Here is a 26,215-nt window from a genome sequence, read left to right as displayed (position 1 = left end):
AACCACGACGCCAAACATGGTGAGAATAAATCGAGGCCAAACACGAACACTTGGCACCAACTCTCAGGGCTCTGGTGGTGGTGGGACGGTGGAGGGTGTAGAGCTTGGGGGGGGGGGGGTAGGGGTGGGGGAGGCGGTGGGTGAGGTAGTGGGGAGTGGCGGAAGGAAACGCCTTAGAAGTCTCCTCAGATGTTGTGTTCCCATTTTCTCCTGGAGCTACTCATTTCATTGCACGTCGAATAGCCAGGTAACTGACACCACACACAGTGCAGGTTACGTTCAACAACTCCGAAAACCGGTCCTGGGACATGGTAGAAAGCACTGCCAGAGCGGATAAATCAAACCAGTTTATTTCTTTTTCTTTACTGCCCCTCCATCTCCCCATCCCCCCCCCCCACACCAACCCAGACCACCCCCCCCCCCTCACACACACACATGCACACACACCCCCACACACACAACATTGCCTTTAGTTACAGCACATCCGATTACTGTCTCGTAAACTATTTCAAATAAATAAATATCGTATGACAAGAACGCACCAGCCCCGAACAATAGCTGTAACTGGATCAAGAGAGAGCTCCACCTCACAAGATGCTAATTGGAACTGCACACCCTTTACCTCGGAGCTCTTCGTGTTGCATTGCGTTGATCAGCCTTGGAGCGTTCGCTTGGAACTCGTCTCAAAAAGCTAATTCTTATTAAAAACCAAACTAAAGGCCGGTGCGGACTGCGTGCGGGAATTACCCCCTCGTTTCGTCCAGTGACCGTCCTCTCAAACCGCTTAGAGGGTCTCGTCGGGGTGTTTAGCGCCTTGGGACGTCCTCCTGACGCGAAAGGCGCTATGCAAACCTTACTTGTTGTCGTTATTGTTGTCTACCCCACACCGCCCTCCCCGCTGTTTAAAACTCCCCCCCCACCCCACCCACCCACCCCGAGAAATGGGTCACGACTGCAAAAGAAAACGTCACCTCCACTTTTGAAGCAGCAGTTTCCGCAGTTTTGGGGGAGGAGACGGCAATAATAATAATCCAATAATAATCCTTGCATTGACACAGCGCCTTATCACGTCTTCGAGACGCCTCAAAGCGCTTCACAGGATATTCTTTAAAGTGTATTGACTGCGTGTGTATTGTGGGCGAAACCCACTGTATCAATTGCAAGGATTATTATTATTATTATTATTATTATTGACATATGATTTCCCATTTCCCTCCACCAAGCCCCAATATATCCAGGCAACCCTGGTCTCTTCCCCAGCAATTTGCTGCTGTTTGTTGATGATTTTGGTTCCCTGACACCAAATGACTCTTGTATCACATCCATTCCCCCACCCACTCCTCCGAAAAAAAAGGTGGGGGGGTGAGGGGGGAGAGATTTACGTAAGCAAAACAATAATCCCCACGCACAATCAGCAATCGCAGCTGCGTTTGTCTGGTGTTTGGTTGTGTCGTAGGGTCACGGAGTCAGTCAAGTAATAATCTTTGGCTTCTGAATCCTGTGGAGAAGGGAGTGGGAGGGAGGGAAGGAGGGAGGGAGCGAGGGAGGGGGTGGGGAGGAGGAGGGGAGAGAGAGAGAAAAAAAAAAGAAGTGATGATGATAGTAAGAAAGTATTGGAAATCCGAAATAAAAAGAAACTTTTAAAGGCGTCGGCCTCTGAAAGAGAAAGATAGGTCAACGCCTGAGCTTATAAAATAGCAATATTATTATTGTTATTAATATAGGAATAGGAGGGGGCCATTCAGCCAGTCGAGCCTGTTCCGACAGTGTTACTGTATTAATCACGGCAGATCTTTTAATTCCAATTTTTCCACACCCTGGAGTATCCGCAAGTGTTTGGTAGCCTCTCAATACATGGTTTGCAAGGACAAGGTAATGGGACTTGATTCTCCAGGTGAAAGTAGACGGTACCCCTGGTTATGCTTCTATCTGGGCTTACCGGGCACACACGTATGTACACACAAGCCATTTACACATCACACCATATCATACACAGCACACGTACACGCACACGCGCACACACACTACGTACAGTCAAATCACTTTACAGTATATTCTACGAAGCTCTTTGAGGACGACACGAAGACGCCACGAGACGCGATATCAAATGCAAGGATTATTCGTATTATTATTATTATTAATAATATAACACCACAGACACACAGCGTTCCACAAGCAGAATCGAGCGGGCTCAGGGTTAAAGGGGACGGAACGCCCGAACGGACGAAACGCTCGGGGCCTCACGTCCACAGGGATTGACGTTTCGACGCCGTTAAAAACTTTTCGAAATTTGCAGCCGAGATAAAGAGAGTCTCCCAGCGAACATCGGCGGGCGCTCGGAGCGACGTACGGGTCAGGCAGAGTTCGGGGTTATTTATACGAATCCCTATTATTTTATCTTGTTTTTTTTTTTAGAAAGCTCTGATTCACAAAGGGAAATCTCAAAAATTGCAAATAGTCATTAAATAGACAGGGGAAAATATGACACAATCGAGTCAAAAAGGCAGTTGCTGCTCAGGTCTGTTTTAGTTACTGGTCAGTAAACATAACGGCTCCCACACTGGTATCATACACACACACACACACACACACGTATGTACACCAGGCCCTTCTCAGCTCGGGAATGGTTTCAGCCAATGTGTTTACCCATTGATACTAGCTGGAGCACAGCCCACAACTTCGCCCAGATCAATCACCGCTGGCACTTTCTTATCTCCTCCCTCACTTCTCTTTCTCCTTCGAGCCAAAGCTGACCTTGTGCCAGGGAATTGGCTTCACCCACAAAACGCACAGTCAAATTCCCTTCGCAGTATATCCCGCGAAGAGCTTTGAGACATCTCAATGACCGTGATGAGACGCAAGAGCAAATGCAAGGGTTATTATTGTTATTATTATTATACGAAGTGGGACGTTAATTGGAACCACTGGCTGATTTTTGTTTGCCCAGTTTGTTGGGACGTCCTCCTGACGTGAAAGGCGCTCTACAAATGCAACTTGTTGTTGTTTTTGTTGCTTAATAGAGGGGGCTCTCAAACCTGAGAGCTTTGAGGCACTGGAGTAAGTCTCTGAGCTCTGGCCATCCTAAGGTGCACAGAACGCACCGGGCCCTTGCTTACGCCATCGGTTTCACTAGCACACTGGAACTCTCCCACACCCCCCCACACCCACCCTCCAAAACGTGGATGCTGGATCCCTTACACCTTCAAGACTGAGGTGGATGGCTATTTGTTAGGTCAGGGTGTCAAGGGATATGGGACAAGGGCGGGTAATTGATCTTGAGGTACAGATCAGCTATGATCTTATAGAATGGTGGAACAGGCTCGAGGGGCTGAATGGCCTAAGCCTGTTCCTATGTTTCTAAGTCTCTCTTGAAAGCACCTTTCCTCCCCCCAGTTCGCCCCCCACCCAACCCCACCACCTCCCACCCACCCCTCACATTGCTTGAACAAACCCTGACCTCGTGCTTTAAATAACGCTGTACTTTCAGAAGCCAGGGATTTCCAGGAACACAAGCTGCTAACACTAACCCTCCCTACTCACTCCCCTGCTCCAGTCAGGTAGATAACTTCTTGAAGACACACAGTGCAAACGTGGATAATTCTCCATTCGTTTACAATTCGCACGTTTAAGATGCTCCGGAGAGGGTTAGTGAAGCAGTGCAATACCTCGTAGCGATCTGTCAGAGTGCTATAGTGAAGCTGCAATGTTGGGGCTCAGGACACTGAGTACAGGATGTGCAATGCTGGTTCGAACAGGTGCTTCTGTACCTAGAAGCACGGCGTAATCAGCCTGGCAATGTGTTGGGTTCAGAATTCTTTGAAAAGAAACTTTCCTTCCCATTACTGGGTTACACCCACAAAATACGCAGTCGACTCACTTGACAGTCTAATCCGTTTGAGAAGCGCTTTGAGACGTCTCGAAGACGTGATGAGGCGGCGAGGTCAAATGCAGGGATCTTTATTATTATTACTATTATATTACGTGGATTCCGCTGGCAAACGCAGCTTCTGATTCATTGGGTTATAAAAAATCCTTCCGTTGGATTCAGGGCTTTTTCACGTCAAAAAGTTTCAGACCCTCTTCGCTCTCTGTAGAGTGTACTTGAAGATGAACCCAACAGCCATTGTCCCACACACCTCAACAAAGTGAAGGACCGATTTTAACTGGAGCGTTGGAGTCCAGAGACACTGGGAGGGGAGGGGGTGGGGGGTGGGGGTGCCCAAAATAACCTCAGCGTTTACCTGTAACAAAGCATCTCGCACCAGACGCCGGAAAGCTTGGTCCACATTGACGTTGCACTTTGCGCTAACCTCAAAGTAGGGGATGTTTTTGTCTTGGCACCAATCTTCAGCCTGAGCGCTGGAGACCTGTGGCAGAGAGAGAAACAGTCACAACAGGGCATCTAACAGAGAGACTGTCGTTTTTATACTGTGCACAAGTTCTATTGCCGCGTTTCACCCACAAAACACACGCAGTCAATTCACTTCACGGTATATTCCTTGAAACGCTTTTGAGATGTTTCGACGACGTGATAAGGCGCTGTATCGAACCCAAGGATTATTATTAGATTATTATTATTATTATCATCATCACATTGAAACACCGCAAAAAAAAATGGAACCGTAGTAAGTTACAGCGCAGAGGAAAAAANCGATTCGGGTCATCGTGGTTTGAAAGAGCAATCAGTTCATTCCAATTAGCCTGCCTTCGGGCTTGGTGACTGTCAAGGTCTCTGAGAATCTACCCTACGTGTTGGGTGCTGTCTAAAAATCAAGTTGTACTTGTTATTGTGGTCTTTCGCCTTCCTCAAAACACTGCAAAAAAATAATAATAATAGTAATAATTTGGCCACGACTGTTTGTGGGACGCTGCTGTGCGCGATTGACTGCCACGCTTTGCTCACAAAATGCACAGTCAATTCACTTTACAGTATATTCTGTGAAGCGCTGTGAAGACGCCAAATATAAAATGCAAGGATTGTTATAAACAAGAGGTCTCGCATTGCAAAGGGAAATTCCGCGACAGACACGAGGAAGTTTTTCTTTACCCAGAGGGTGATTAATAATTGGAACAAGTGACCAGCAAAGGTGGCTGAGGACACTGGGACTCATTTAAAAAGCGACTTGATGCTGTGATAAGAGGAAGTTAGGGTGGGTGTTCTGGAAAGATGAGATCAGATGGCCCAAAGGGCTTTCTGCAGCTGAACCAACCTTGTGAACTTTGGGACATCATATGAGCTATTTTGGTGTTAAAGAATTGATTTAGAAATGTTGTATTTTTGTCAATTAGGAATAATAATAGTAGTAATAATCCTTGCACTTGATTTAGCGCCTCATCACGTCTTAAGAGACGTCTCAAAGCGCTTCACAGAATATACCGTGCAGTGAATTGACTGTATATAGTTAGTTTGTGGGCGAAACGCAGCAGCCAATTGCGTCCCACAAACAGTCGTGGATTGAGTGACTAAATTATTATTATTGTTTTATTTTGAAGGGTTTATTACCCCCGGGAAAGCGATCCGCCAATCGACTAACGACCGGGTTCCCAGTTACTGCTGGGTAAACAGAGGCGTGTGGAGTAAGGAAACTTGCCCAACATTTCGCTCTGTCTGGGAACCAAACCCGGGTCCTCTCGCTTGCGAGGCGAGTGCGCTAACCGCTGAGCTGCAGGACTCCACGAATCGATCAGACGTGACGGAGTTGAACCTTTCTACGGACGGTGGTCCGGGACTATTTAAGTGCAAGGTCCTGTTCTTTTAACGTGAGCAAGCGACAGGGCAGAAGCGTTGCGTGGGAACACGTGGGAGAGGAGAAAGGAAGGCAAGAGTTGGGAGGAGTGCGACGCCCAGTGGTAACTTCAAGAAGAGCAGGAAGAGGCGCTGCAAATAAGTTTACCTGAGGGTGAGGGTGAGATGTGGGAAGTGAGGGAGATGGGGGTGGGGGAGGGTGGGGGGATAAGAAGGGAGGAGGTCAATGAGCTGCAGCCTGAGCAGGAATATGAGGGAGAAGGTAATAACGCAATAACACACGCGCACAAAGAAACTAAAGGAAAGCTGAGGCAGGAGAAATAAATAGCCTTTAAAAATATTCCGCAAAGTGACGAGAGAGGACATTTCTCGTGTCTCGTTTCCGCAGCAGTGGCGTTGTTGGCGCCCGATGTCAGTGTGAATGTGGCACACGGGCTCCAGGGCTGGGAGGGGGGGAAGCGAGAGTGAGACGCATTCCTAGGAGAACAAGATTAACTGTCTCACATCCCCCTCTGCTTACCTGTCTGCTCGTCAAGTCGATTTTGTTGCCTAAGACTACGAACGGGAACTGCTGGGGTCCTGGACGCGTTTGGCTCAGGATCTCTTGCCTCCAGTCCTCCAGAGCGTAAAAGGAGTCCGTGTCGGTGACATCGAACGCCAGCATACAGCCATCCGAGCCTTTGAAGAAAGAGGATACCAGTGCCCTGAAGCGTTCCTGGCCTCCAGTGTCCCAGATCTGCGTCAAACCCAAAAAAATACTAACATGGTTCCCGTGCCACGACCTTTAAAATAAACGCACCCTCTCGCCCCGTTTTAAAAAACAGACACACACACGCCGCACGAAAAAGGAAGTGTAAACGCAAGTAATAATCCTTGCTAGTTGACACGGCGCCTTCATCGCGACTTCTCAAACCGCTATCTGAATTCAAGATCCTCACCCTCACCTACAAGGCCATTCACGGCCTCGCTCCCTCCTACCTCTCCGACCTACTATTCCCCTACTTACCTGCCCGTACCCTCCGTTCCTCTGGCTCCGGTCTGCTCCACATCCCCCGCCCCAACCGCCCGACCATCGGTGGCCGGGCCTTCAGCCTCTCAGCCCCGAGGCTCTGGAACCCGTTAACTCGTCGCTAGGGGCCGCCTTCCCTTGGAGCATCGAGTTATCAGAAGTTTACCGTGTGATTGTTTAGCTCTCGCGGCAATTCAAGCCGCGGTCACTCTGTGATTGACGCCGAATTCTAGTACATCGGGACACCGCAGAGCTCTGCTAAAATAACTTGCGGAGGGTTCACCCGCGTGTCTCTGTGCTGATCAAAGAGAGGGAAGAGATCCCGCAGCTGGGGCGGGTTAGCGCGAACATTTCTGACCTGCAGTTTGACCGCTTTGTCGTCCACTGTGATCTGCTTGGTGAGGATGCTTGCTCCCAGCGTGGTACGATAGTCCTCCGTGAACGTGTTCTTCACGTACTGGGTCAGCAGCGAGGTCTTGCCCACACTGCGTCAAAGAAATCAGGAACCACAGAGTCGCTCGACAACAACAGCGTCAGCTTGCGTTTGCACAGCACACCCCCCCACCCCCCAAGTAGTGGCGGAGCATGACACTGAGTCAGGAAGGGAGAGGAGGTGACCGTCAAAGAGGAAGGTCTTTAGATGTGATTTGACGGTGGACAAAGAGGGAGTACGGCAGAAGGTCCCAACTTCCATTACTTATTTGACTAATTGATTAAAGACAGACAGACATAAATAAATAAATAATCCTCACATTCGATGTAGCGCCTTTCGCGTTGGGAGGACGTCCCAAAGCGCTTCACGGGGTTTACTGCCAAGTGAAGCGACTGTGTATTTGTGGACGAATGTGGAAGGCCAATCACGCACAGCCGTGAAGTGAATGAGTTTTATTTGGGGGGCGGTGGGACACTGGGAGAGAGAAACTGCCTTTTCTTTTTGAGTAGGGGAAGACGTCTCAAACGCTCCACAGAAACGTATTTCACACTTACCCGATCGAGCCGAGGATGATTATTTTCAGGTCTTCTGCCTTGTACATGCCCACGTGGGGATCTTGTAAGACACACGTTCGGATTTTTAACTCTTATGGGACGAACAGCAACAGGATGATCGAAAATGTGAGCAGGGAGCCAGTCCCAAGGTTCACTGCGAGGCCAGTGGAGGAAAACAAATAGGGAGGGGGGGGGAAAAAAAGGGGCAGAGATAAATCGGGCATTAACGTAATCATAATAATCCTTTGCATTTTTTGATACAGCGCCTTATCGCGTCATCGAGACGTCTCAAAGCGCTTCACAGGATATACTGTAAAGTGTAGTGACTGTGTATTTTGTGGGCGGAAAGTTGTAAGGCGTCACTGCTATCAGACTGCGGAGATTGGGGAGGGGCGTGAAGGAAACGGGGGAAAGAGAGAAGACGGCCAGGTTAGGACATTGAAACGGGGGAAAGATAAGGGGAACGGATGAATATTCTGATATATTTATTTACCTTTCAAGGGTCATTGCACTCTTGGGAGACAACAACAAAAATCCCTCTCAACACTCCCCCGATAAGAATCACATTCCTTCTCAGAAACATTATTCCCCCTATGAATAATCCTCCGCAGTGATTTAAGGCTTCTCCCAACCTCCACAACCTTACTCTCAAACCTCCCGACTGCAGCGAAACCCTCCATTGGATTCCATCACAGCCTCGTAATCTCTCCCTGCTTTGCATCCTTCCCTATATCTATTCAAGAGAATCGTTTGATTGACCGCGGCTGATCGATAAGTTATTTGGCGATTATTGGTCGCGCAGCCATTCAATTGCGTGGCAAAAACCAGAGTCATCTTTAAATTATTCAGGAAGTTGCAGCTGATTCGTGAGTACCGATGTCCTGCTAACAGCTTTGAGAAGACTCTTGAACATGGCTTGAACCCGCCACCCTCTGATTCGAGGGCGAGAGTGCTGCCCACTGGAGCCAGGCTGACACACCCAGCGTCGAACAGTCACACAAAGTTGCCCAAACCGCCTGTAGCCTCAGCGCAAAAGAAAGGTGCGTGCGCCAACCGCGGGACCCGCGCTTTAGCTGTGGGCCACGCAACCCGTGCGAAGCGAAGGGACCGATATTTCGCGATGACGCGTACCACGGAAACCATCGCTCGCAACTCTCGAAGAGAAATACATCCCAGAGGGAGAGACAGATTGAGAGAGAGAGAGAGAGAGGACATTCATAAAACGCCTGCTTACCCAGATGTAGCAGGGAAGGCACAATAATAGGCCGTAAGGATGAAAGCAATGACTTCCTGAGCGATTGCTCTCAGCCTGGCTCACTGCCCAAGCCCAGGCACTATTAATAACAAGACGTGACTGCAGGCAAATGCTCAGCCCTACTTTGCGCAGCTCCGTTCCGTTCCGAGAGCACCAGAACTCATCAGGAGTGCACAGACGCTGTCCTGTGCTGTGCAGGATCAAAACTCTTCTCACGAGCAAAGGTCCCGAGTCAGCCTAGCGAGAATTCACACGGCTCCGTCTCACATAGCAACGAGGTGTTTCCCAACAGACAGCTGGTTGCTGACACAGACAGGGTGGAACATGTCTTAAGCACTGGCTGGGCTGGTTGCGTGGTAAAGAGGGAAATCCTCAAGTTTAACCCAGGCAGCCAGGCTGCGTGCGTGTGTGTAGCTTTGTGCAATGCAAGCAACGCAAGCGATCAGAAGAAACTCTCCGCAAATAATGGCGTGATCTGTCATTTTAGCTGCCGATTCACACGTTAAACTGAGGAAAAGCATGAGCACTCACCTTCTACCCATCTTTCTACCACTTAAACCACTGCCCGCCTGCTGACTCATTGCAGACATGTGGATGTGATGCGATGCGAAGCTCAGCTGATGTTTAGTCACACAGTGTGTTGTGTGTGTGTGTGAGACAGATGAATCACTTCAACATCTTGTGGGTAAAGGGCTTTCACCCTCAAGCCGCCTTTCTGACGGTGCTTTAAAGGAGCCCCGCGTTTGAGAAACTCTTGTACAAAATACACACCGCAATGTTACCGCCATGTAAAACCGCGTTGCGACACTCACGTGCAAACCTCTCAGGCGCAAACCCTTCACTGTCCAGCATCTTGGGATGTCCTCCCGACGTGAAAGGAGCTGTACAAATACAACTGGTTGGCGTTATTGTTAGAAGTCGAAGGGTTAGCAGTTTAAGCGCTCGGGAGTCGTTACCCTGCGTGGAAGGCGCTATATAAGTGCAAGTTGTTGTGGTGGTGGTTGTTAAAGGCGATAAGGCGATGCTCGTGAAGAGACACAGCACTGAACGTAGCAGGAACTGCAAGCTGAGGGCTGTGGGGGTTTTTTTTGGGGGGGAAATTGTCAAAACATGATCAGTTGTTTTTCTCACAAATTAGAGAAATGACGACTGGCAACTCATGTTGCAACACATGCAGACAATTCTAGTTTGTTAGGTACTGTACTCGTCGAGCATGGATTCATCCTAGCCTTCGGCTCTCAGGGTTAGGGCACACCCAAGTTTCATAGATGAAACCGATAATGATTTGATTCATTGCAGACTTGCCCAGCTTTGTGACGCGAGTTTCATTAGATCCAGTTCATCCCCCCCCACCCTCAAAAGGGATCTAATTTGTATGTAGGGTTAAGCATAATTCAAACATGGGTGTTTTTCTGAGGGGGGGGGGGGCGGAAACAAGCAAATTAAAACAGTATTTTGGTCATTTTCTTTTTATTCTATATGCCATTTTTCAGAGGCCAATAAAGTATGATACAGAATTGGTCTTACAACATTTAAACTGTTATATTTCATACATTTCCATTCAGTATATAAACAAAGTATGAAATGATGCTAGTTTGAACAGAGCATTTGCAATACAGTATAGTACAATGCATTTATAAACATAACCTGATTTCCATAAAACAGAAACATTCAACTTATTGTACATCCCTCACTGGGATTGCTTTTTTTTTTAGTGTAGTCACTTCAATAAATTCATAAATATTCAGAATCAGACTACAATTACTTTTTACTGAAATTACAATACAATTAGTTTGCTTTTAGAGTACCTACAGTTCACTCAATGAAAACAAGGCAGCCGGTTGTATTTAACCCTTCTTTGCCCACGTGGATTAGAACAGCAATTGTGTGTGTGTGTGTGTGTGTGTATGTGCGCGCGATAAAAGACGTTTCTTTTTATATAGAAGTACCAAAGTTTTCAATACAAGTACCGAATGGTCCTCTTAAGATACCAGCATCACGGACAGTTTTCATAGTGCAGGTCGTACCGGCATTTAAGATAAAAAGAAATATACAAATGAATACAGAGACAAAAGTAAAATGGCACCTGGACTGTGATTACGAAACGATAAAAAAATATACGAGTTAACTGGTTTAACAATCTCTCCCAGTAGCCGAGCGGGTAAAGGCACTGCCAGCTACAGCACTTGCCATGCACGCCAATGGCTACAGGGATTGAATCGCAGTCTGTGGTGTTCAGCTGGACTGCAAATAGGAGTTGCTACAATTGGCTTCAGCAAACTGGGTTTTTGGAGGCGTGAGGAAAAGAGGGAGAGGAGGGAGAGAGGTGGTAATTTAACCGGTTATCCAGCCAGCACATCCAACTCATCGGATTCAGTGGCCCCTGCTGTTAAAGGGTGCGCTTGTGGAATGTGGGTCGGGAAAAGTTGGCTGAGTTCATAGTTGGATAGTCTATTAGTGTCTCACTGCCCTGGTGAAGAATGCCCACTTTAGGCGAGATATCAGAGGATATTTGTCAAACATTTCCCCAGCAGGAGTCAGTGCCTTCAGGAGAGGAGGATATTATTATTATCATCATTATTGTTATATTTAATCTATGGCACTAATGGATGGGTCTGGACCAGGGGTAATGCAATCCTTCCTTTGTAAATTGATGGAACACAAATGTGTGAGAACAGTGTGTGGGGGGGGGGGAAAGGGGGGGTGTTGAAAGGGTTAAAAACAACCACCAACAAAACTCATGGACATCACAGCGAAGAAAATACAAGGAAAATCCAGAGAATCTCGGAATTTATGAATGGCCACCGGTTTTTATCACATGAACGGGAAATGTATTCACACACTTGAAATCAAAAGGGGAGAGGGAGGGAGGAAGGAAAATAGTCTAATTTGTCTTTAACAAGATTCCTTAACCTACAGAAACACTTCTCCGATCGGAGCAATCTTCCCATGGGTCAGCGTGACCTACTCACAGTTAATGGAAGGTTCTTATTAAGGTATCCGGTTAGGAAATACCCACACAGTTCACATTCAGAGCAAGTTGAAGGGTCTTGATACTCTTGCATCCAGTATCAGACAGCGAAGTGTCCAACTGGACCTTACAAGCCGCCTTTCTGATAAAGGATAGCATTTCCCATCTAGAATTTAAGTTCCATTTGAACTCCTTTACTCGCTCTCCATCCCCCACACCTCAAAAAAAAAAGTTTTATAGCTTGATAAGGTCGACCAAAAACAAGTTGACCCATTTTTTTTTTAAAACTGTATAATTTATCCAAACGGCTACACATCAGCATTTTACATTTCCCGGGGTGCATCAAATCCCGAGGGCATTCAGAAAATTCCACGATTACCTGACTTCCTTCCGTACCTAGGCAAGGCTCACAAAAAAGCAAGACAATCTACAGCAGAAAAGGTAACAGCATTCAAGAACATCTAAGCAAGTACCTGCGTGCAGTGCAGCACACACAGAGCTACAGAAATGGTCAGCAGATCAGCACATGCACGGGGGGATGAATACCGTTGGACGGCTGGAATGATGGCCTGAAACCTGCTTGCAGTTTGTATTTGTGAAAGAGTGGACGACACGAGTCGACGGGAAATTTCCCCACTGAAACTGGAGAGACTGTACACTGAAATCTACACATTTGCTTTAGCGACCGATCGCAGGCTCTGCCTGTCAGCCTCTAGACATCACCGCTACCGGTCAATAGCGGCGACGTAATCGAAATCGTACAAAGCCCTTTAACAGACGCACAAAAAGAAAAATACTTCCGTAAACTTTTTTTTTGCAAAAACAAAACATAGGCGAATCAGTCTTAAAGAATGGAACCACCTTCCACTTCCACACACCCACGATAATGATCAAACTACTTCTTGGCAAGGTACCGAATTTCATGAACCATTTGGTCCCTAGAGTAGAGAGAGATAAAAGGTAAGAGCGAAAAAAAAGGAAAAAAAATGGACTAAACGCAACAGCAGCTAAAACTCTTGGTTCCGTCTAGACATCTTGCTAACAGTGATAAGGCACTTGCTTCTCACCTCTGGACTTCGCAGGTTGAATCAGGCAAAGCCTTTTGAACTCCAACCATGTGTGTAATCTTTTGACTCTTGGCATTCGTTAGTCTTGGCAATGGTAGCGCTCCACCCCTAAAGTCTCCCTCTTTCCAACAAACATCTGTTTCTCTCCCCATCCCTCTCCGCTCCCCCTTTCAAACAACTCATTGGCTACCGGCCAATCTGAATGGCAACATTAGGCACTTGAGCTGTAAAAGAACCTGCAGCGCTAATCTGTAAACATAACCTTTTAATCCACTCTCCCAGCTCCTGATGGACAACAGAGGTAAGAGTTTGTCTTTAACAAAGGGGGCAAAGGCGCACTTCTGAATGATCGGAACAAAAGGTGTTTAAATCGATGCAAAACGACTTCAGACACGGATACCTTGCCCTGCTGAACAAACAGCATTCCACCTGCGCAGCACAGCAATTGTGCGTGCGTTTTTTTTTTAAAATAAAAAAACGTGTTTAAGGCTGAAGTTACATTCGAAGCAAAAACGAGTTAGGATCAGGAGATGCACAAGAACTTTCCACGTTAGCTTTTGGTGTTAATCGGTTTGTACTGATCTGGACACTTGGTGGGTCACAGAGCTGTTGGCATTCGATGAATAGCAAGTTACAGAACAGATTCATTTCTTCAGTAACAAACCCTATTAAAAGTATTGGAAAAAGGCCTGCGGGCTCCAGCAGTTGAGGGAGCGAGCCTGTACTTGAGCGACTAGGATTAGAGTGTAAATCCGAGTATTATTCCAACTGTGAACTCTCCTGCAGTCAGTGGAACAGAGTATCACAGCACGAGAGCACAGCTTGCTCACCCTTAAGACATCTGGGCTCAAATCCCACTCGTCTCCATTTAGGAAGGAATTCTAGCATTCCAGGGAGTTGAGTCGAATACAGCACCCACCCCCTCCCTCCCCCAAAACAATCTGGTATTATTCAGAATCTTCAGCTAACGCAAAGCAAGAAAGTCTTCAGAGGACTGGAATGGGCTGACAGGAATAAATACACCACAGACTGAGCTGAGTTGTATTATCAGAGCACTACAATAAGAAGAGCCAGGCCTGATCTATTTGTGCAAAAGAGGGTACAAAGTGGAAGAAAGTTCCATTCTCTAGCTGTTAAATCTCATCCTGGTGAGTACACACAATAAGTAATACTGTAAAGCCAGTTAATTTGGCCGAATGACTGAATGAAGGAATGAAGAGTTAAAGGCATGGCACACAGAACTGGCGTAGTTCGAATTTGGTTGAAAAGGGCAAAACTCCCTTAAGAGCAATGGTAAAACTACACATCATGGAAACGACGGATACACGGATAACAAAGGCCACGTGTCCTTGCTTGCAAATTACCATCTTATTCCAGTTGGCAAATGACAAAGAGGTAATTTCCAACTACACAGAACAACCTTGGAACCTGGCGACTTTTGTTTCTTCCCCGCCCACCCCCGTTATTACAGTAAATGGCGACGTACAGACACAAAAAGAAAGGAATGGTTGGTTTTAAATATACATGTATAAAATACGAGCTTTACAGGCAAAAGTACAACAAACGAGTAACTAACTTTTAACGATTAAAGAATCAGAAAAAGTGAGCAAGTCTCAGTGTAAACAAAAACACTAAAAAGCCTGAAATTCTGTTAAACACTATATCCATGCATGGAGGGTTGGCACTTTTTTTTTGGCACATTTTTAATGTTTTATAATCCTGAAAATGTCAAGAGCTGATTACAGAACAAGAAATTGCATTAAGGATGTTCGGTATAAATTGCAAAAAAAAAAGGGTCAGTCAAACGAAACCGTTCTGCTTTTGTGTAGATCGGAAATTATTTCCTGCATTCAATAGAAGGGTAAACATGCATTTTTACAAAATACTAGATGGAGTTGAGACTGGCGACCGGATTAATTGCATTAGTGGAACTCAGCAGCACGTTAGAATCTTCTGCCGTTTCCGTTTTCGGACCCAACAGACATGCTGGCGACTGGTTTAAGGTCGACAACTTTGCTGTGGGTCTTGGCACGAACGTGTATTAATTCAACACAATATTTTGTCCACTTGAAATATCAATTTAAAGCCAAATTCGTACAGTTTAAGAGAATCATCACCAGAAAGATGCACATGAGACTGTTACTACTGCTAGCGTGGAATTCGTACCACTCCAGCCTTTCAAGTCGTTTAAATTTGTAATATGTCCGCAAGGAGGTAGCACATCAGAATCCTGGTCACATTTCATGCACACTAAGCTGCCGTGTATATTGGTTTCATTCTCAACGCCCGCCTGCTGGTAACTAAAGCAGAAGAGTTTCAATGAGCAGAGGCGGTATTTGGAATTTGTAGCAAAACATCCTTACGTTCTGCCAGCATTGTTGCTGTAAATTTAGCCCGTAATTTTTTTTTAATGTTAACATTTCCCACAACGAGACAACAGTAAAACAATGCTTGACTGATGCATAGTAATGACTGTCACTAAACACTTTAAAACAAGCTTCCTGACACTTTAAACCAAAGGGGCAGCATCTGTTTCCCCCGAGGGCTGGCATCTGCTGAATTTCACAGAACGCCCAGGGACAGGAACGTAGCTGGGCATTGAGGAGGGATGGGAATGTTTGAAATGTAGTGAAATACTTGCTTATGCAGACCCTTCAGGCAGAGGCTGTCTCTTTAAATAAAGGCAAAGTTTCACTTTGTTAAAGAGGAAAATGTACCCATGTTTGACACTTCAGAAGAACACTTTCTGTCGAGATTTTTTTTTGAATGGCAAGTATGGCTAGCAGTGGGTCCCAACAAATGAAGAGCTGAAACAAAGAGAGAGAGAAATTTATAAACAAGTGCGACTTTCAACTCGTCTACTTTAGTCCCTTAAAATATTTAATAACATGAATAATAATCCTTGCATTGGATACGTCTTCGAGACACCTCAAAGCAGCTTCACAGAATGCACCGTAAAGTGAATTGACTATGTTTTGTGGGCGAAACATGAGACAGCAGCGTTCCACAAACAGTCGTGGATTGAGTGACTATAATTTTTATAATTTATTTTTTGAAGGGATTATCAACCCCCCACCCCCACCAGCAGGAACGTTGCACGCCACACTTAAATGAGCTGCCAACCTCTACCCAGGCGAAGATTAGCCGCTTGAAAAGTTGACGGAAAGCTTATGACAGGACCGTGCAAGTTATACCAGGGCAAATCAGCAACTTAAGCAAGGGGGGAAAGTTGTGTGTGGGGGGGAAGAGGGGGAAAATGCAATGCGTAGACTCCATGAGAAGCTTTGAAATGAACTTCACTCACAAGTACCCTAAAAGCAGAGTGCAAGGCAAGAGAGACAAGAGAAAAATGTTTGAAGCTTACAACGGCAGATCTGTACTGTTGTGCCTCGTCTTTCTCGACGTCCCGTCATCCCTTGGTAGTGCTTTTTGCAAACTGGACATAGCAGCTGTCTTTTTAAGGTCTATCACAGCGTAAAATTCAGTCCTCCGTGTCGGTGTTGGCGGGACTGGAGTGCTGGGTATTTTGGGCGTCTGGGGGTTGTCAGAGTCACTCCCGCCCTCCAGCTCCACTTGGATGTAGTTCAGCTGCCGTTGCTCGGGGCAGGGCCGCTTGAAGTCAAAGCTGAAGACGTTCGGGGTGCAATCCCGTCGCCGCGTGAAATCCACCTTGTGTAAACCGGGCTGGAGAGTTACATTCTCAGTATTGACATAGTTGCGCAACGGGTCAAAGTTATTGTGGTAACCGTTCTGCGGAGGGGTCGTCTGTTCCCTCCAGTCTTCCTCCTCTTCCTCCTCCTCCTCCTCCTCCCGCCTCTGTGACTGGCATTCCCACACAGGAGGCAGAGAGGGCAGGTTTTCGTAGTTCAGCATGGCTGTCTTCCTGTGAGCACAGTTGTTGATGTTCTGGCTGTCCCCCACCAGCTTGAGACGCCCCCGTCGCAGCCCGGTGCCGGCAGACGCCAGTAAGCCGTTGACATTCTCGTAGGTCATCTTGCTGAAGGCGTTAGCCTCACGGTGATCATCCCCCTCGTACCTGGCATCTCGCTCCACGAAGCTCAGCGCGCCGCCGCTGAAATCGTTGTGGTCCATCGGTATCTCGATCCTCTCGCGCTCCATCAACCGCCTTTGAACAGGGGTCGGGCCCAGGACAAACTTCATGTCCCCCTGCTGCAGGAAGACCTGAGGCGCCCGCTCCTCAGCCACGGGACAATGGTTGCTGTGACTCCGGATCATTTCGGAAATGGTCGGCCTCGGCTCCTGCAGGCTGTGAACGCAGGGTCTTCTCTTCCGGTCCTCGTCGACGTTGGAAGTGTTCACGTACGTGTGAATCTGCAGGGTCAGAGGGTGGGTAACGAAGGCACTTGGTTAGGGTCACTGTAAGGTTCAGACTTTTTGCACTCTTATCTATATATTAAAAAAAATTACTGAATTGTTTCTAACTAGGATTGTGCAAAGCCCACTGGATGGAAGCTTTGATTACTACGAAGATGTACAGCTCTGGAATTCAGGATGCTTTTTTGGGGCAAAATAATAAGATTAACAATAATCCTTGCGTTTGATATAGCGCCTTATCACGTCGTTGAGACGTCTCAAAAGCGTTTTACAGAATGTACTGAAAAGTGGATCGACCGCATTTTGTGGGCGAAAACAGTGCGACAACAATACTAAGTGGCTTAGCGAGTTACATTTTGAAAGGGCCTTGCACGCACTTCTGGTTGGACTGCTGGATTTGTTCTGGCGCTTCCGACCTGGTGGAACTTTCAACCCACAATTTAAACGAACAAAAAACGATGGCCTAACGGCCTCCTCCTTTCTGCCACAAGTTTCTACAGCTCTAAATTCGCCCGAAAACGCACCCACCTGATCGTCAGCTCCTCCAATGAGAGGGTGGGTGGATTCCTCGCCAACCGAGGAGAGGCGGGCACTGCCCACGGAGGGATGCCGAGTCGACGGGTGAGATGAGCCGTCTCCCAGTGGAGGGTAACAAGGGAACCCGTTTGGGAATCCAGGCACGCCAAACCCTGGGGCTGAAAGTTAAACACAAAAAAAAGAGCATCTGTACCCAGCTTTCATGTTGGCAAATTGACCAGCACAGTCACACAGCAAACACACTCCAAAATCTCTGCATATTCCTTCTCCCGCATTAGCAGTTCGTCCTTCAGGATTAGCAGCAGTGTAATTTTGTGAGGATTCGCAATTGCGTGAAATAAAGTACAAAGTACTTGGTCAGTTTCCCCTCCGCTTGAATAATTCAACCAGTTGGAAGCATAATTGTACAGCTATTTGGATCTTAGGCTCCATAGATAAGGCACTGGAGGCCGAGGGCTGTCAAAAGATAAGCACACACAAATAGCCTTCTATCTTTATTCCACCCGCTAATTTTTCCCACTGGAGAAAAACTGACCAAATGTACTTTACTTCATGCAAGTATGCCCAACAAATGAAAAGAACGAACCTAACTATTTTACCACAAGCCTACAAAGAAACACAGTTCTGCCTTTAGAAATAAAACTCTGTTGTACTAGATTAGTTTTATAAAAGAACAGTACTTAGTTCTTAGCAAGACAGTTAATGCAACATAAATACAGCACAACTTGCTCTCCAAAAGCCTAGCCTGTTATCTACCTCCCCACCCGCACACACAAACCCGCCAAACAAAACTTACTAGTTGGAGTCTGAGGTGTCCTCGGTAAATCAAGTTCTGTTGGATGAGTGTTTCTTGATATCATCATGGGCTCTTCAACCACATTAATACTATTACACTGCATGATCTCCTGGAGAAGGTTAAAGATTTCCTCTGCCCGTGCACACTTGAAGGCAAAAATTCCTGTAAAATAATTGCAGGTAACTAATTAATAAAGTTATTAAGGAATTAATTACTCCTGGCATCTCACTGAACTCCTACTACTGATAATAGTAGGAGTTCAGTGAGATGCCACCTCTCCTCTCACCCGTCGACTCGGCATCCCTCCCTGAGCAGCGCCCGTCTCTCCTCAGTTGGCGAGGAATCCACCCAAATCCCTGCATTTGATATAATGCCTTTCACTTAAGGAGCACGACCCAGTATCAGAACCCTGTTTGATTTTCCCCTCGCTAATCTAGGGTGTTTTAATGATCCTTAATGAGAGATAGGTTTCCCTCCCCTAGTCATTATCAAGTGCTAACACCTATCCAGTCGGCCGCGTAAAGAAATAGGTCTATAAAGTGAATGCTACTTTTAAAAACATCTCACATTGACTAAGACATGTAAACAGGTCACAGTTTTCCTGCAGTTCCTACCTCAAGCAGTAGATGGTGGGCAAAAGCCCTTTAAAGATTCCATTCGTCAAAGAAACTTTCTTGGACAATTAACCTCTGAACAAGCAGATACAGCTCATGTATCTAGAGTTTACCATTAGATGGCACCAGTAAGCTTCTAAACTCTGCAACTCGGGTCAGCAAAAGGCCACTTGATGAATTTAATCTTCACTCATCTGAATAGGAGGAGTCCGGATCACAGTTACAGCCAGTTAGTTACAAGCCATGGCATGGTAGAAATCAGTTTAAAATTATCTCTAACTAATTTTAATCGGGATCTTACACGGACGATAGTAATCACGTGCCTTCTACAATGACTGGTAAACAAAGGCTGCCAAGAACCAGCAAGGACAAATACTTAAGTGGAATTTTTTTTTTAAAAAAAAGCTTATTCTAATTATCATTACGACAACAACTTGCATTTATACAGCGCCCTTCACGTGGGGTAGCGTCCCGGAGCGCTTAAACCAGTACCAGAACCGCTTTGCAACTCTCTTGGCCAGGAAGCCACTGAAACTCAAGAGTGATGAATTGCTCCGGGCCAAATCAGTCAGAAGCAAGACACGAGAGATGTTCTCAAGCTCACCTTGCCCAGTCAGGCATCTTCTTCCGCTTTCAAATGAGAAGAGGTTGGAGTCGTAACCATAACGCCGCAGGCAAAGGTACGGCCACCTCACTGCGTCGCGCTTCCTGGTGTGCAAAATCAGCTCAGAGTTGGTCAGTTCCATGATCCCGGAGCCCAGCTCGTTACCATCATCGTCTACATTGGTCACCTGGAGGGCGGAGATACAGAGAAAGAGAGAGAGTGAGAAAGAGAGGGAGAAGAATTTCAAGGTATGCATAGTATATACATTAAATACAACCATCAAACAGGAGGGGAGGGGGGGGCGAGGGGAGGAAGAGGAAAGAGAAAGAGATTGGAGACTTCTGCAGGTATATGCAATTATTAATAGTAATCCTTCCTTGCATTTATATTGCGCTTTATCAGGTCGGCATTTGCACTTCCAACTACATTCAGAAAGCTTCCATTTGTTTCCGATGTACACCCAATACCTTATTTAAAAGCAAGTGTGAATACATGTGCTCTTTTGTTTCTTGACAATAGTAGTTGCTATAGGTCACTGCAGGTGAAATGTTACCTTAAATTTGGTTGGGTGGTTGTCTGGGATTATATCTTTATCCAGACAGCTCCAGCAACTCCCCATGGCTTCAGCAGACCGGCTGATCTCTAAATAAGACAAAAAGTAATTAACGCTCATGCAGTTCAGCTCTCGAGCACTAACCCGGCCATCTAATCCTCGCTTTAATAGAAAACAAAATTAACCTTTGAAACCCTGGACACTGCAATTGTAGGGCAGATTCGTTCCAAATCTAGTGAGGGTTTAGAATGGATTAAGATTTTAAGGAATTATCCAAATTGATCTACTGCATTTGTATTAAAATGTAATTTCCCTGACAAACAAGAAAAACGCTTTTAAAGATCTCAACCTATTATCCACTTTATACTGTGCTTTACACAGTGATCAATAGGTGCTGAGCGGTGTGATGTGGAAGTAAATGGACTCTGGCAGCTCAGGCCACCTTGAAGAGATGCTTTCAGGAGCACACTAATTCCCCTCCACTGCAGTGTGAATCGATTCTGGATCCACCACAGATATGATCCTTTAAAAAGGTTCTCTGCCAGGCCAGGGGCCTCCAGTTTTAAAATCTTGATATGTTAAATCATATTTTTTAAAAACCTGCTAACAGAGTTCTGGGCATAACTTCTATTGGAATTCATATCAAAATTTGCATGCAGAGATGTGTGGTTGCCAATCACTCATTTCTGAACAGATCATTGAAAGCCGATGACAGATGAGAAATAAGTTTAGGATTTCCAGGCGCCGCTCTTTATTCTTACCCAGTCCTGGCCATTAGTGGGATAAGTTCCCAGTCTCAGTCCAAGATGCCTCTGCTTGGCGTCATGATAAACAAACTCAAGGCATCATCAACCACTTGTGCCTTTAACCTGAGGAAAAAGAACAGAGCAGAGAATTTACTTTCCATCTTGAAGCTGTTAATATCACCACAGATTATTCTAGACAAGGACACTGAATTTACAGTTCAAACAAAACCCTACAATATTCCTTCTCTTCCCCCTCTCCATCCCCAAGAAAATAACAAATCTCCAAATACTCAGGAATTTGGTAGCTTCGCTGTCGGTGAGCTTTGGTAGTATCTTCATGGATCACGCTATGTACAGTATCAGCGAGAAATCAGAATGCAACAAAACAAAGATCACTGCAATCTACTGACAAAGAAAGCAACCTTGCAACGTCGCTTTAGAGTCAAAGGATTCTGGAGTCCTTTGTAAGCCAGTTTTCATAACTTTCTGGGTTGTGTCACTCACATCTGTAGGAGTACATTTTCTTTGTTATCCAAAAATGAACAGAGACGTACTGCACCCAAGAAGGAGTTAAAGGCAATCTCGGCACGAGGAGGGTAGAATCCTTTCAAGCCTTTTCTCCCTCAACACAGGACAGGCATCATTTGAACCCCTCAATTGGAGCACTGAACTTCATTTTCAGGAATTGATTAATTGAACAGTGCCTTGCTAAAAGCATCAATGACATTAACCTCTAACTACCCTCCTTGCTTTGAAGAAAGATAGGAATTCATCCAGAAAAGCTCGGTACAACGGGACAGTGCGGGAACAATTGGGGGAGAGAGGGGTAGACAAAACGTGTGGAGTGTACACCAGAGGTCCTCGAGTGTTTTAGCTCTTGATCTCAATCACTCTTCTTTGGTGGAAGCATCGAATAATGACAGAGGGAGCTATCATCAATCTGTTCTCAAATGCATTCTTGCAGCTGTGTCAGAATCAATGCCCAAATGCTCTTAAACTTCACAAAAGATAAGAGAAAATACTCTTCAAACTTCACTGAAACTTTTGACTCTTACTCACTCGTACGAACGAGTTCTGTTCCCTAAAAGCGGGCATTGCATTCGATACGTTCACAACAGCCTATCCGATGGAATTACACAGAAACCATTTGAAAATTAGCCACTTGCCCTGATCAAAGATATGATTCTGCCTACATCAGCACCCAGTCTGAACCGTTAAGTGCTTATAGGCACAAAACATGAATTGCTATGAAGTTGTCAAGAACTTAAAGCACATTGATTATACAATAGTGCTGTGTTGGTAGAATACAAAGTGTTCCCAGTGGCAGGTAAAGCAACAGCAGAACAGCAAAAGAGCTCTATATATAACAGCGTTTACATTTGTTTGTAGCATGAACGATTTCAATTATCAGAAGGACAGGAGGATCTAATGAGGAAATTGGTCCATTCCCATTAATATGGAGAAGATCCAACAAGTGGTTGCTTTACAGAGGTGACAAATTGATACTAATAGACTCAGGGTTTAGTTGCACGGTCAGACTCGAAATCAATTTCCAGCAAGTCAATTTCGTAACGGAACCCAGAGGCTGATAAGACGAACGGGTTACAGATCAAATCTTGTCCAAATCTGATAAAGCTTTTTTACGTTGAGGTCGCATGTCAGCATTTACTGATCCATGCACGACACACACCACCGGGGCTGTTCTCATGCCTACCCCGTTTAGACATGAAACCAGAGTTAATGAGGGGAAATCGCTTAAAGCCCGAAAGGAAGTCTGATTAAATAAATGACCGAAGAAGCTGGTTAATATTGGGAGAAAGAAGGATGGACGGATTAGTGGTAGGGTAGAGGGTGCAAAGCGAATGATCTTGCTTCAAGCAGTGGATTGGAAAATTACAAGTTTGACTGAATAGGTTTGTGTGCACCAATTCCTCAAAGGAATACTGAGAGAAGTGTTTAGTACTGAAGTGCCAGAAAGACCTGATAGAATTGAGTGATTTCTGCAGTTGGGCTTTCCAATCCAACATTCTTTTACGTGCTGATCATCAAATACAATCGCAACCGCAGGTGCCAGCAAAGATATCGGTGTTTTCAGAGCAGTGAGGCAAATAAACTGCCCACACAATTACGCAATGCCAAACTGAAGAATTTAAAATAACATAAACAGGAGACTCAAAATAAATGCAAAAGTTAAATTTAGAAGGAAGATTAGGAAGAACTTCCAATTAGTACAACTGACACTCTTTTGGAACGGGTTTAAGATTCTTTGTGTTCTGTTTTGCAATTTAGAAATGAGAGGTGAAGGAAAGGGCAAAGATCTTGTATATTTACATTTATTAAAGCGCCGAAACACTTTCAATGAACAAACACCTAAAAGCTATTTGGAATAAGGAGAAATATTCACGTACTGACTTCGGGACAATGTACATTCCAACAGATCATTATATTACTAAATGGCAATTAATGCGAACTTTCAAATGGTTCTACGCTTTACAAATCTTCCGTTGATTACGTAATTTTTTCCCAGTCCTGTTTGGTAGTTATCTATTATTATATTTTGTGGGGGGAATTTTTTTTTCTAGGTACAAATCCTGTCCTTTTCTCCTAAAAGGGTTTTGATGCCATTCTTCTGCTGGGTACGGTTCCATAGGTGCCCTCCAGTAACTCAACTATTAGTCATCCATACATTTTGATAGGATATCACAGTGAAACCTAATCCCACACCCACACACCTTCTAACTGGAGAGTGATCTGGAGAGAGAACTCCAGAATGATTTCTAACTCAGTGATGTGAGCTGAAGTGAGATGCAGTGCTCCAACTAAGATAAGCTATCACAACCTCCTGGTCTGCACGCTGTCAGCTCTGAACCGAGCAGTGCATTAAGGCGGAATAAATCACGGCCAGCAATGACATAAGGTGAATATTTCCACTCGCGAGATAACGCTAACTCAATCGTGAGTCATGTTATCTGCTGTGTCTCACGTGGCTTATGACACGATTTACACAGACACCCAATGCTGCAAGTGTGGTTTTTACACCTCCTTGTTCAGGCCCGGTTCCTTTCTAGCCCAAAGGCAACAAAATCTGCTCAAAACAAACTTGCTTGCGACTGTAAGCAACTGTGAAAAGCAGTCATCGACTCTTACTCCCAAACCAAAATGTAATTTTTTAAAATGAAAGAAGCCTCTTCCCCTGCAACTCCAATGTGGTGGGCACCACCACCACAAACAGCTTACATTTTGGGGGGGGAAGAGAGTATGGGATTTGAAGTGATTCCTGTTGCTGCTATTTCTGTCGGAGTAGACCTTGCTGCTAACTGGATGTTGGTCTCTCATATCAAGGTGTTCGGTACTTTACATCTTGGCTGATGTGTTGCTCTGATTTAGGTTTCCAAATTCCTTTTGATGGTAAATTTTTGTAGTTGTCAAGGTGACAAATCTGCTAAAAATGGACCGTTAACCTGAGATGCAAAATTCCTATAGTAAATAATAGAATAATTGACATCGTAGCTGTACATGCACTCAACAGCAGCACGAGTTATTTGTGACGGTATAAAATGGGGCTCGGACATATCGCAAATCTCAAACTCTTATCAACCAAAGAAAGAAACCGACACAGGAAGCACATCCCTAAAGCCAATTAATTTGATTAGGGATAAGCATCGCAAGATGGAGACGTGCAAGAGACAGGAGGTGAACATCTTAAAGAACTCTTTAAGTCATGGTCTGCATCTGGTGGAGTTTTGTTTACCAGAGTTGGACATCGTCCAACAGAGAGTTATTGCAGATGTCAACACATCAGAAATAACCAGGCAACAGATAGTGGGAGCAATGAAGGAGCTGAAAAACAGCAAGGATCCAAGGTTATGTAATAAAACAAGGAAAATATTGAAGTGGGGGCAGAAGGATGAGATGCCAATTTCAAAAATAAAAAAACCAAAATAGGGCAAAAGACAAAATAATCGTTTCTAAATATACATGGAAATATTAGTTGAATCGATGTAACTGACTGATAACACTAGAAATGATACAACTAATTATCAACTTGTTAACAACACTCAACTTATTGTTTTTGCTATACACCATCTCCATGGATGGAGAAAGCAGGTTACAAATTGTTCAAAGGAATGCTTTGGCAAGTGACTTATCTTTCATCTGAGTGTGTATCTATAAGGGACAGAGGTCTGGTGAACTTAACACTTTCTTAGAGTTCCGTAGCATGAATGGATTAGGTTATTCAAGAGATAATAATAATAATAATCCTTGCATTTGATATAGCACATTATCACGGCGTTGAGACAGTTCAAAGGGCTTCACAGGATATATTGTAAAGTGGATTGATTGCATCTTTGGGCGAAACAATCTTTAGTCAGGTTTATTGAAATGCTACTGCTCATTCTCACTGAAGATATTGTTCTCTCTATACCAACACTAGAGCCCAGCCTGAAGAGAGGAGCAAGCATTTTCTAATGCTCCCGTATAACTGACCACTAGGTTACAAGAAGCCAGGGTAAATCTCCATTTCTGCACTTCCCGCCTTGTGGAGAGGTGACTTCTATTCTGTACCTCTTCAAAGTATCTTAAGATTGACAAACTGCCTGCAGAATCCCAGAGAAAAAACCTATCACTGGGACACAACCTATCATTCCACAGATCATTCTAACAACTCATTTAAGTAGTTCGCATAAAGTTCTGGATTTACACTCTGGACAATATACACATTAGTCAAGTCTGATCTCCCATTGCATTGAACAGGGTGTGAGAAATCTGTGCCTGTTCCTCAGTTTCTCGACTGAGAAATATTCTGTACTCACAGCTGAGTAATTCTGTTGGCGTCAAGAATACGTACAAGTAGATGCAAGCTTTCTGTGGTTGACTAGAGAACAGTTTACAGAAAACTTCCTTATAAATCTGATAAAATCCGGTAAACTCCCATGAAAAGAATGCAGTCATAGTTGGTCTATCTATTGCAAACAATATAACAATACATTTGAT

General features: G+C 45.1%; 2 protein-coding genes across 2 annotated transcripts; both read right to left on the bottom strand.

Moving 5' to 3' along the window:
- Positions 1-1,411: 1,411 nt before the first annotated feature.
- On the bottom strand, positions 1,412-9,011 carry LOC103182554 (ras-related protein Rab-7b). Its single transcript, XM_007899620.2, has 6 exons — positions 8,977-9,011; positions 7,743-7,896; positions 7,114-7,240; positions 6,267-6,482; positions 4,242-4,367; positions 1,412-1,498 (listed from the first exon to the last, which is right to left on the bottom strand). Exons 2-6 carry the CDS (start codon positions 7,787-7,789, stop codon positions 1,412-1,414), a joined length of 603 nt encoding a protein of 200 aa, XP_007897811.1. The 5' UTR covers positions 7,790-7,896; positions 8,977-9,011.
- Positions 9,012-16,395: 7,384 nt separating this feature from the next.
- On the bottom strand, positions 16,396-21,325 carry LOC103182476 (fibroblast growth factor receptor substrate 2). The gene is made up of 6 exons (XM_042342150.1): positions 21,236-21,325; positions 20,475-20,563; positions 19,922-20,108; positions 18,704-18,865; positions 17,899-18,065; positions 16,396-17,367 (listed from the first exon to the last, which is right to left on the bottom strand). The coding sequence occupies exons 2-6, from the start codon at positions 20,538-20,540 to the stop codon at positions 16,396-16,398; spliced, it is 1,554 nt and encodes a 517-aa protein (XP_042198084.1). The 5' UTR covers positions 20,541-20,563; positions 21,236-21,325.
- Positions 21,326-26,215: the final 4,890 nt, after the last annotated feature.

This window comes from Callorhinchus milii, unplaced genomic scaffold, assembly GCF_018977255.1.
Source record: "Callorhinchus milii isolate IMCB2004 unplaced genomic scaffold, IMCB_Cmil_1.0 Scaffold19, whole genome shotgun sequence".
NCBI lineage: Eukaryota > Metazoa > Chordata > Chondrichthyes > Chimaeriformes > Callorhinchidae > Callorhinchus > Callorhinchus milii.
This window is presented reverse-complemented; position numbering and strand designations above follow the sequence as displayed.